Raw genomic sequence first — 12895 nt, 5'->3', positions numbered from 1 at the left:
TGAAACAACTGTCAAAGTGATATTAAAGCAAATTCTTTCAAGTCAAAGCCAAAAATATAAGAGAACTAATTTCTAAATCTACACATTCGGGGACTTCCAGTCAGGTAGGAAAAGAGGAAGAAGCTAAAAGCAACATCAAGTTGTGTGCACTTGGGGCAAACAAGGTGAAGCACATGAACCCACAGCTACAGACAGATACTTTGGAGAGGCTGAGGATTTACAGTCTAGCCTTCACTAACAATGGCTGCAAAAGATAGTGTGCTAGTTGGTTTTGTCAACTTGACACAAACTAAAGTCATGTGGTGGGAAGGAACCTCAACTGAGGAAATGCCTCAGCAGACTGGTCTGTGGGCAGGTCCACTGAGGTATTTTCTTGACTGTGGATTGATGCTCCAAGGCCCAGCCCACAGTGGGCAGTGCCACCTCTGGACAGTGCCACCTCTGGGCAGTGCCACCTCTGGGCAGTGCCACCTCTGGGCAGGTGCTCCAGGGCCCTATAAGAAATGTAGCTGAATGTAAGCCTGGAAGCAAATTGAGTGAGCCGCTTTCCTCACACCCTGCCTCTGCTCCTGAGTGAGTCCCTGCCCTTCTCAATGATGGCTGTGGGACACCTAAACCAGATTAACCTTTTCCTTCTTGAGTTGCTTTTGATCATCCTGTTTATCACAGCAACAGAAAGCACACTAAGAGAAACAGCTCTCTGAAGAAAGGAAAGGGAAAGATACTTTATTTGCTACAGTCACTATGTTGGAACACAATTATCCTCAGGCAGAGCAGTTTCCTCCCTCTTGAGTCCTTTACTATCCTCTGTACACCACAAAATGGGACCATACACATTTATTCAGCTGAAGGGGAGAAAAACAATGACAGGAAGCCAAAAAAAGATCCAGTTTAGGATTAATACATTTCCTGTAAAAGCTGAGTGGATGTAAAATAAAAGACAGAAAGAAAGAAAGAAAAAAGAAAAGACAAGAAGAAAAAAGAAAAAATGAACAAAATCTCTGTACATGGACTTGTAAAACCTAGTATGTTTTAAAACTGTATTCTCTATGCATCTAAAACTAACTTGGAATGTAAAAACTGTCCAACATCTATGTGCACTGTCAATGAAAAGAAGGAACAAAAGAAAATCCTATTCTTCCACAAGTCACAGGTTGGGGAAGTGGGGTTCCAGGCAGGTTACAGCCACACAAGCGGGGGTGTGGGGAAGGTGGAGAGTTGACAACTGAATACAATCCCCACAGCAACCTTACATTGCTGGATTGGCCACACGTGAATTTGGCTCATCTCTAGGGCTTTCCACTGGGGAAGGAACTGCCGTTCAGCCATCAGTGGACCAGCATCCATAAGCCTGTGGAGAAATACAGGATCCAGAAGAGTGGGGTAGGGAAGGAGAAAGTTTGAGAAAGAGAAGTGTCAAACAGTAAGAAATAATTATCACTATAAAACATGAAGCTTTACAAAGGCATAGATGTGCCTTTAAGATGTACCTTTAAAGTCATGTAGTCTGGTTGAAAAGAACTGGTGTTCTAGGGAAAAATTCAAATACCAAACCACAAAGCTAGCTGCAGCAGTGCATACCTGTAGTCCGAGTGTTTCAGAGGTGGTTACAGCATAGTTAGGAGGTCAAAGTACCCTCAGCTATGTAGGGAATCTGAAACCAGCCTGACATATTCGAGGCTCTGGCTCAGCCTCCTAAAAATTATTTGCTTACTTACTTATTTAAAATATAAAACCTAAGCCAGGCATGGTGGATCACTCAGGTGATCCTAGCACTTAGGTGTCTTTGGTAAGAGGACTGTCCCAAGTTAAAGGCCAGACTGGGCTACTCAGTGAGTTCAGGACAGTCAGGGTTACATGGCAAGACCGTGTGTGGAAAGTAAATAAATAGAACCCAAATGGCATTTAATTGTATCTGTGAACTACAAGAATGCCTATTAAAAAGAAATTAATCTTTCAGAGAAGTTTAAAAAGGAATGAAACTTGGATAATTTTCATTGTTGATGACAACTTATACAATGATATTCCCTTAATCTGTGGAAAGTAACAGCCCCAAAACAAACATACTCACACTGCACCGGAACCTTTTGCTGGCCTAGTTCCACCAAAGCCATTAACATGATCAAAGCCCAAATGCAGGTGACCTGATTCACAGAAAAAGCACTTGTAGGAAGTGCTGAACCGGGATCGCCTACGCAAATGCTCTTATAGTCAGGAAGAGAATTAGCAGCCATAACTCAGCAAGCTTTGCCTTTATATGGAGCAGTGACATGCCTTGCAAGACTATATACCTTCCAGGTTTAATGCAGAAGAAAACTGATTTTAGTGATATCTCTTTTTTTCCAGACAGGGTTTCCTTGTGTAGCTCTGGCTGTCTTGGAACTTGCTCTGTAGACCAGGCTGGCCACAAACTCAGAGAGAGCCTTTTTCACCCAGTACTGACTAACCTAACCTAAGTTCTTGGGAAACCCCAGACATCAGCCTCCAACCACTCACCGACAAACCTAGATAAAGAGGCACGTGGCATAAGGAAAAAATTAACTCCACTGCAAATGCCTAACTATCAAGGAGAGACTAAGCTGTGCCCTGTTTTAAGATTGCCACAAAACTCTGTGCATCTTGGTATTACTGACTAGCCACCCAGGTGAGGATGGGGCAATATATATACCTAGACCCTAGGCCTCCGAGAACTGGAAAAGTGGAAACTTACTTTCTGAGTAACGAAATGATAAACAAATGGACAGTCCTGGTGAAAGCAATAGTCAAACAGTTTCAACCTGTCATACAACCTTACAGACTGTGACTTATTGTCTCATTGCTTCCCTCAGCAATAGTTAGGATCCTTTAGAAGCACACGAGGCGCGTTCCTATCTCCTGTCCACGTTTACCTGTGTGACCTTTATCCCTAATACCTAAGGGGAGCGATGACATCTTGAAGATGTTTTTGGTGCCTTTGTGTCTGTCAGTGCTTGGACCCCACCCTTGTTCTACTCCATCACAGGGAACCAACTACATTTCCCAGCCTCCCCTGTCAAAGAGTTTCTGCATAATTTCCCTCAAGGAGATCCTAGTAAGGATAAAAGGAAAAAAGAGGAAAAGAAGTCAGAGTTCTCATATTTGGCCTGGGTTCCAGCTGCCACCAACAATTCCTTTTTCCATGTTCTGGATCATAGCACGTGGCTTCCGGCACTTTCTAACTACCTTAGCCACACGGTAGCTCCTGGATGCCATGAGTGCCTGAAATCTCAGCAGCCATTTAGCTGAGCCCAATTCGCTGACTATAGGTTTGTTTCCCTCACTGGCCCTTGACTGAGAAGACTCTCTAATACGTACAGCAAACATATTTTTAAAACTATTTTTTAGAAAATAATTTTCTTTTATCCAAATGTCCTGTAAAAATTTTCTTCTAGTAAAGAAAAAAATATGTACAGATGAAAACATTCACACATTCATTCATTTAATGATATACTTAGTCTGACCTTACCAAGCCCTATCACTGCTTGGAAGGTACGTGAACATAGTCCCAAGTCCTTCTCCTTGTCAGCTTACATCCTAGTGGACACTTCAAGTGTGTCAAATCACAATTTAAGAAGTTAACTGCGGACTGGGGATATAGTGCAGTTACTAACTTCTTGCCTAACATGAATGTAGCTTTGAGTTGGACTCCTAGCATCATGTGAGCCAGATGTGGTAGCTGCCAGCTTATAATCCTAGCACTGGGGAAGTGCAGATAAGAAGATCAGAAGTTAAAAGGTCACCCTCAGCTACATACTGAATTTAAGGACACCCTAGGAAACACCAGATCCTGTCTGAAAGAAAGAGAGAAAGAAAGAAAGAAAGAAAGAAAGAAAGAAAGAAAGAAAGAAAGAAAGAAAGGAAGGAAGGAAGGAAGGAAGGAAGAAAGGAAGGAGAAAAGAAAAAAGGAAGAGAAATAAAAGAAAGGAAGGAAGGAAGGAAGGAAGGAAAAGAAAAAGAAATGATCCAAGCTGGGCATGGGTCTAGGGGCACAGGGCTATAAGCCCAGTAATTTAAAAGGCTAAAATGGGAAGTTCAAAAGTTCAAACCAACCTGAGCAACTTAGAGAGGCTCTGTCTCAAATAGTTTAACAAGGGGGCTGGATATAATGGCAGGCACACTCTTGTATCCCAGCACTCAGGAGACAGAGCAGAAGAATCTGCACAAGTTTGAGGCTTCATCTCATATCGTAAATTCCAAGCTAGCCAAGACGACATAGAAAAACCCTATCTACAAGATGGGCGGTTGGGATGGCTAAGGATATAGCTAAGTGAAAGGGGGTTTGCCTGGCATGTGAGAAGCCAAACCACCAGCACCACAAAAATAATAAGTTGGCCAATGCAGGATCACTGTCTTAAAAGTAGAGGGGTGTGGTAAATGAATGAGTTTTAAAATGTCCTACTCTACAGAGATTCCCTCCTACTTTTTCAGTGTGGTGTACTGAGCTGCCTCCCTCCAGGAGCAGTATAGAACTTCCTCAAAGTTCTACTACTCTATCTACTTAAACTGGCTACTTGCTCAAACAGGAGACCCCACGTGCTTTGAATGTCCAGCGTGTGAATGTGACAGACTCTTGCTGAACATCTTTTTAATGGGTATATAACTGAAGAAAGAGTCTGCTTACTATGTCACTAACCCTTTCTCCACAGCACCAACTTAGAGTCTGCAAACACAGATGTAATGTACGAAATGAACGCTGTGTCACAACCACAATGCAGATTATTTTCAGGTTGGAATTCGCAGGCAGAAGAATAGAAACAGACAATGACTCATGTGATGAACAGTTATATAGACAACTGTACCCAAGAAAGCTGCCACCTACATCCTATAATGACATCAGATGACAAAGGCAGAAAGGGGGTAGTTTTCTAATTTATCTGGAAATGAGATTTGCTACCAAGGAAGCATCTTACACAATCAGAAGACACATGGCCTGCTTGAGTAAGAGCATGTCCAGCTTTATCAACAGCAGCACTGGCTGTGGAGGTGACAGAACACGGCTGCTGGCATTTCATTAGACTCTTCTAAGGGAAATTCGTGTATCCATGAACGTACACTGCCATACAGATGATGCAGGCTCAATGCTCAAGCCTTTTACTACTTGGCAACTACCAAGCATTTCATGCCTGTGAGACTTAAAATGCCACTAGAGAAGCAGATGGACCTACAGTGCTAGATGTGTACAAAGGGTTTAGGGCATAATGCATATTCATAATCTCGAAGCCAGAAAAACTCACCTGGAGAGGTGGAATTTTATTGGCCCTTGACCAGCTACCAAATTCTAACCCTCACACTACACAATATGTAGACAATCACCCTAAATAACACACACACATACGCACGCACGAGTGTGCACACACATACACACACACACACACACACACATACTGCAGAGGCTCTGTACATATCTGCCTCCCCTTCCTACAATGGAGTTCCCTAAGTTCACCTGGCAACACCCTGTGTGCCCTTTCAGACCCAGCTTAATTGCCTCTTTAAAGCTGTGACTTCCTGAGGAAGCCATTTTTGCCTTCTTCAGTGTTTTTGCTGTTCCTGGACATAATGCCATGGTTATTTGATTTATACATCTACTTCCCCATTAGAATATAAAACCTCTGAGATCAAAGACCTCATCTTTGAATTCCATCATCTGTCCCTTGCACATTGTCTGGCACAGAGTGATTACAACTTTTGTTTCATTGGGGTGTTTTCTTCTTGTTTATTTTGGTCTCTTAAGATAGGGCTTCATGTAGTCTAGCCTGGCTCAGGATGATCTTGAACTCCTGAGCATCCCACTTTAGAATACATTACTGAATATGTACACACACACACACACACACACACTGAATATGTACACATACACACAATTAAAATGTATTACATTTTTAATTTTAAAAGGTTAAAATTTAGAGCTATTAGAAAAATTTCGCCTGCACGCCTTTAATCCCAGCACTTGGGAGGCAGAGGCAGGTGGATTTCTGAGTTTGAGGCCAGCCTGGTCTACAGAGTGAGTTCCAGGACAGCCAGGGCTATACAGAGAAACCTTGTCTCAAAAAAACCAAAAAAAGAAAAAAGAAAAAAAAAAGAAAAACTTCACACAAAGAAATTCCCTGGTCTAATCTTTCATACATGTTTAAAGAAGCAGGAAACATCCAGACTATCCTCAAGGGTCCTGAAAAGCACATCTGCAAAAATGCCAGAACTCCCATATATAGGAAATGGTTTTGGCTTAAGGATCAGGGGAATACTGTGAGTCATTCTAACCATGGCTTCCAGTAACCACAGTATTTTAAGGATATAAAGTATGCAATGAATAAAATCAAGATAAAATAAATAAAATCAAGAATGGTAAAAATAGCCAGACATTGGTGGTGCACACCTTTAATCCCAGCACTTGGGAGGCAAAGGCAAGTGGATCTCTTTGAGTTCTAGACCAGCCTGGTCTACAGAGGAGTTTCAGGACAGCCAGGGCTACGTAAAGAAACCGTATCTCGAGAGGGGTGTGGTGGAGAATCATTCATTCTTATTTTATGTGTAAGAATGTTTTACCTGCATAGGTATATATGTATAATATGCACATGTCTGGTGCCCAGGGAAGCCAGAGGAGGATATTAGATCCCTGGAACTGGAGTTACAAATGGTTGTGAGCCCCCATGAGGTCCTGGGAACCAAACTTGAGACCTCTATAAAAGTACTCTTAACACTGAGCCATCTTTCCAGCCCTTGTGCACACTTTTCAAAGGTAACTTTCATGAAAGAAGCTGTCTTCTAAATCACTCAAGAATATCCCCCAACTTAATAGAAAAATAGCCTGTGTACAGCCTTGACATACTGTGGGCGCTCTTTAGTGTACTTAGACAGAATCTTTATGGTCTCCATTTTAGGCTGTTGACTGAAAATTCCAAGGGACCAAAAGCATCGGGTAATGTGCTATTTGCACAAAAGTGCTGAAAACCTATACATTTAATGTCAGTGTTTAATAGCCACATACGCACATATACAAAATAAAGAAAATGGTGATGTTTGTCCTTGCGTATATCACCTCTCAAAAATCAAGTGAGGGAGGCTGAGGAGAAGGCTCAGCAAATAAAGCACTCACCCTGCTCAGATCCCCATAACTTACCTAAAGGCCAGGTGGGCATGGCAATCTGCCTAAAATCCCAGTGTACAGGAGGCAGACTTGGGGGATCATCAGGACAAGGAAGCTAAGTCAGCCAGAATCCAAGACAGATTTGTCTCAATAAAAACTGGAGACTGATTGAGGAAGACACCCAATGTCAAGATCAGGCTTCTACACAAAGTACGCGGGCATATGTGAGACATGTACATACACACACACATTTAAAAGTCAGTTAAGGCAAAGCACTTGGGAGGAAGAGACAGGAGGATCACAGCAAGTAGTTTGCATCTAGTCCGGTCTACATAGCAAGTCCCAGTCCAGCCAAAACAATATAAACCTGTCTCAAATACACAGGTTAGAAATCGGATACAAGGGTGTGTGCCTGCAGTGCAAGCTTTGGGGAGGCAGAGCAGGAGGAATTCAAGGAGGAAGATCAGGAGTTCATTTAGTCAGCTACAGGTCAAGGGCAGCCTGTTTCAAATACAGGTCAAGGGCAGGTAAGAAATGGCCAACAGTGGTTATACCCAGGAAGAGAACACAGGTGGCTTCGGGTCACCTTAAGACAATGACTTTTCATTCTGTTGTCTTTTCAATTGTTTTGAATTTCAAACCACATGAAATCTACTTAAATAAAAATATAGAGAGAAGATGAAACAGAGGCAGTGGTTAGGTAATTAGAGGGGAAACATTTTCTAGACAAGATGTAACAGAGAGGGATGGGAAAAACTAACAAAGCTCTCAAGCCAGCAGAACTGCATGAGGCGCCTCAGCCTCACACATATGTTCCATCAAGCTGTCCTATGTCTCCCGTGCCCGCTCTCTGCCCGCTCTCTGCCCACTCATTACGCAGCTCTCTACTTCTCACCAACCTTGACACTGGTAATGTCTCAATGGCGCACAGGAGTATGCGGGGCATCAGAAAGGTGTGCCCTCTAACAACAGTCTCTGAGTGGGTTCATCCCAACACAGTCATACACATCTGGAGCTGCAGAGCTAAAGGCCCAGCCTTGGGCCACTGTGACCTCAAGTACAACAGAAGTAACGGAAATATGATGGAGACAAGTCTCAAGCAGTCAGTTACCAGGCACAAAGCTGGTAACTAGTTTTCTCCTCTATCATGTATCAACGATGGTACACCCTCTACCTTTATCATTACTGAAGTCAGTCCATGTAGGTATTGACTTGGGAGCTGTCATGACAAGGGAACTATGTTTTGTGCTAAGAATAAGTCATAGCATTTGGGAAACGGAGCTTTTTGAGGCAGGGTCTCACATAGCCCAGACTGGCCTCAAACTTGCTAAGGATAATTGAACTCCTTATCTTCCTTTCTGCCTCTAACTCCTGAGTGCTGGGATTACAGGTGTAGCCACCTCAGAGGGTTTAAATTGTGACTTTTTTGCTTTTGATTCTTGACACAGGATTTCCCTGTGTAACAGCCCTGGCTGTCCTAGAACTCACTTTGTAGACCAGGCTGGCCTCCAACTCACAGGAATCCCCCTGCCTTCCTCTCTCAAGAGTTGGGACTAAAAGCATGCATGGCAACCACTAAGCATCGGGATTTTTTTTTTTTAAACAAAGCATTGTCCAAGCCGTCCGGGACATTCGGGAGCCTGGCTCAACAGGCCTTCTACTAAGTAAAGAGAGAAGGGCGCCTGCTTAGTCTCTATTCCAATGTTTAAATGACATCGTTTCTAAGGACCAACTAGCAGGTATCACTCTTAAACATGATGCTAAAGAGAAGAGTCAGGGGACTAGAAAAGTTACTCTGTGGTTCAGTTGACAGCGTTCTTTACAAGCCCTGAGTTCAGTTCCTAGCACCCACCTCACGTGAACCCAACCACCTGTAACTCCAGTTCCTAGGGATCCAACACCCTCTCCTGGCCTCCAAGGACACTGCACTCACATACACATATGATTTGAAATAAAAATAAAATGTTTATGAAACATAATTTTTTCCTGAAAATAAATAGAAATGTCAGGGTGACAAGATGGCTCAGTGGGTAAGGAAAGGCGCTTGCCAGCAAGCCTGACCACTTGGGTTCACTCCCCACATGGTGGAAGTTGTTCTCTGTCACACACACACACACACACACAAATAAATAAATTAATTAAAAAATAATATTAAATTTTAAAAAGAGAAGTCATTGCCAAAGAGCTATTTTGGAACATTACAAAAGTATCCACTTATAGGTTTGTAGTCCAGGCTACATCAATACACTAAATACTAATAGACAAACACTCTCCAGACCTTGTCTGGTGAGCTTTCAGTTTTCTGAAAAGGACAAAGGAAAACAGAAAAAGTAAACTCGAACCCAAATCTTATTTTAGTGAGCAGTCTTTTAATTCTTCTGCCAACTGCTGGTCCTTTTTATCGGTGCTGAGCAGGTCATGGTCTACTGATGCAAATGTGTCTCTTTCCCACCCTCTGAGAACTGCCTACATGTTCATTACAAAATCTGAAAGTGGAAAAGAGGAACGAAATGAAGGCGGGGTTAACCAGCAGACTGGGCTGGGCATTCTGCAGCTAGATAAACAGGCCTCAGCAAAAGCCTGTTTAACAGAACTGAAAGATAATGGACACATGGGCACCTCTTTTTTAATAATGGCAAATGTACTGAAAAGAAATTCTAACTTCAGAACATTCAAGATCCAAGGTTTTAGCATCAGAGACAGACAGCTACTAGGCTTTGTTGTTGCTGTTTGGTTTTTACATCTTATTTATTAACTTTGCGGAGATTGTACATGTATGTACTACAGCATCCACGTGGAAGTCAGGGGACAATTTGTGGGAGCTGGTTCTCTCCTCTTATCATGTGAGTCCTGGGGCTCAAACTCAGGTTGTCAGTCTTAGTGGCAAGCACCTTTATCCACTGAGCCTTATCACAAGCCCCAGTCACTAGTTCTCATCAGTAACTAAGTTCTATGTTGTCTTATACCCAGTAAGGCTATTAATAAAGGGCAATGGGGAATTTGGAGGAAGACCTGGTAAGCTAACCTCTCTCTTCCACATGGTATATTTTATTGGAGTAAGTGTAAGAACAACATGAGTACAGGGGACAGGGTGATTCTAAAAATCATCAAAAATGGCATCTGAGTCTCCAAACGTGGCGATGTTCACTCAGTGGCTGCGTCACTGCAACTTAGGAATTGTCAACTGAGGACATTGGAGAATTTGAGCAAAACAAAGGTGCTGCTACAGTTTAAACCAAACCTTCCAATGGATCTAACAATCAATCTACAAGAAATGGAGACTCCTCGACATAAACTCAACTCCCAGTAACACAAAACTTCAGGGGAGAAGTCAGGGGACCTGCTTTCCTAACAGTTCATTGCATTTGCCTACTCATAGAGGTCACTAAAATTTATTACTAGGAGTCTGTCAATGCATCATCATTCTTGTGCCCTCCTTACGTAACCTTACTCTAAAATACACCATAATCACAGGAAGCATGGTTAAGTACCTACTGCTTCCTCAACATTAACACACACATCCGAACGGTTTACACTACTTTATACCCATCCGCTACATGGCAAATTTAGGAAATGAACTAAAGTGAATGCCCCCTCCCAATTATAGCTGCTCATATCTACAAAGTCAGGTACAAACATCTCACTAGTAAATTTTTCTACCATATTGACCTTTAATTGTATCACAGCATGAACCTTCACAGGAACAGAAAACAAAGACTAAGTGGTTGTGGCCGATTTACAACGATCCTTCCTATTCCACCTCTAGAAGTGGAAATAACGAATTGGGGGAATTCCTTGCTTCTTTTTCTCCCTGATTCAATGGGTCCTGCACTACAGCCCAGGTCTGCTAGTTTCGGTCACCACTCACACATGAGGCCTCCACGGCCCAGGCTAGACAATCTAGAAATCCGCACTGTGTCACTGCATAAGGCAGCGGCGTCTCAGTGCACACGACCTGGGTGAAGAAAGCCACCTAAGCACTCTGTCAGAGCTCAACAAGGTGGTAAAATGACAGGGGTTGCTAACGAAATAGCAGACAGCAAGGAATGCCACCTTTAAATATCATTTCGACAGTTTTTCCTCTTCGTCATCTCACCTTCCTCCTCGCCACCCCCACCCCCACCACACTGCAGCTCACCCACAGCTTTGCCAAGTGAAAGGCTGCCAGCTCTGGATGACAGCGAGCCCAGAAACCATTCAGAGTCTGCAACACTGACATTCTCACCTGAACACACCGGGCAGCCCCACCCCCACTATACCATCCCCACCTCGCTGACGCTGACACACACACACACACACACACACACACACCAAACCCCAAGCCCTAGGAAACCCAGCAGGCTGAAGAGTGAGGGTGGCTCGCGCTGTCATACGAAGAGGACTCGCCCTGAGCTCCAGAACTCCCTCCCCACTCAGGCCACCGCCAGGCCGCCGCCCCGCAGCTGGTCCCCCACCGGCGCCCCGGACACGTTACCTTTGGACTGGCAGTCAGCACAGAACTTGTTATCTTCCTCCAGCAGCAGGTTGGCCAGGACTGCCTGGTACCGATCCACGTCCTTCACCGACTTGCCTGTCATGGCCAGGGTGCCGGCGGGGGCAGAGGGCGACGCGCCCCCTGCGCCCCCAGGAACCCCTGCCTCGGTCCGGGGCTGAGGCCTCGGGGTCCCCGCCCAGGCGGTCCTCCCGCCCCGCCCCGAGCAGCCCCGGGGTCAGGGCCGTCCGCCCCCCGCCCCGCAGCCCCTCAGTGCGGCGCCCCCTGGTGGGCTTCGGGCAAGGCAGGGACCCGTGGAGGCTGCGGGACCCCAGAATCGGCTTAGGCGGAGCGAGTTCTCGGTTTCAGGCGTGCGGGACGTACACTTGACCCCCGGTGCTGAGGGTCTGCCCGCCGCGCTTCCCGCCTCTGTTTCCTTGGCAGCTGCGACCTGCTTTGCCGCCACCTCCACCGCCTACTTCCGGCAGCTCTTCCTCTCCTCCTCCACCCAGCCCAACCCGCGCATGCGCCCCGCCCACCGCTCTGCACTGGGCTCTTCCCTTGGCTCCGCCTCCTAGGAACCAATCCGGGAAGAGCCGAGGGGCGGGGCTTAGGTGGAAGCGGCGGGAGGGAGGACACGCCCCCTGCATGTCCTTGGAAAAGAATGAATGAAGCCGGGTGGAAAGGGAGAAGAGTGAAGAGAATAAAGTGAAGGGAACGACCAACATTTACTGAGCTCATATTATGTCCCAGGTACTGCTCTAGGCGCTTTCTACCAATTATCACAATATGCTCTTCACAGGAACCTTTATGAGATGTGTATTTATTATCTTTATATAATACAAGGGTTGTGGATATCCCAGACTCCTTCAGGTTAGTCTTTCCTTCAAGAGACAAAAGGACTCACCCTCTGACCGGAGTTAAAGAGACATTACACCCTCCCTCATGATCATTTCTAACGTGGAATCCCTGCGCTGATGTACATTACCCTTCTCTGTGACTACTGTTCTTTTTGAGCATTGTTCTGACTAATGTCGAGGCAGAAATTTTCTTTCCTTTTGAAAAAAAAATTTTTTTGAGCAGGTTCTTCCTAACTAGCCCTCGGTGGCCTGAAACTTTGTATTGTAGATCAGGATAGCCTCGAATTCACAGAGAACTGCCTCCAAAGTGCTGGAATTAAAGGTATGTGCCACCCACCATATCTGGCCTTTACTTACTAGTGTGTGTGTGTGTGTGTGTGTGTGTGTGTTTATGATGTGTTCAGGTGCCCAAGGAGACCAGAAGAGGGCATCACATCACCTGAAGAGTTAGAGTTACATGTT

General features: G+C 44.7%; 1 protein-coding gene across 1 annotated transcript in view; it reads right to left on the bottom strand.

Moving 5' to 3' along the window:
* Nucleotides 1-12065, bottom strand: part of Smap2 (small ArfGAP2) — a 48181-nt gene extending 36116 nt beyond the window's left edge. Inside the window, exon 1 of the mRNA XM_028784950.1 lies at nt 11577-12065. Coding sequence (XP_028640783.1) covers nt 11577-11679 — 103 coding nt within the window. The 5' untranslated portion in view covers nt 11680-12065. The remainder of the gene's footprint in view (nt 1-11576) is intronic.
* Nucleotides 12066-12895: the final 830 nt, after the last annotated feature.

This window comes from Grammomys surdaster, unplaced genomic scaffold (assembly GCF_004785775.1).
Source record: "Grammomys surdaster isolate TR1022 unplaced genomic scaffold, NIH_TR_1.0 100, whole genome shotgun sequence".
Lineage (NCBI taxonomy): Eukaryota > Metazoa > Chordata > Mammalia > Rodentia > Muridae > Grammomys > Grammomys surdaster.
Note: the sequence above shows the minus strand (reverse complement) of the source record. Positions and strands in the feature narration are given on the sequence as shown.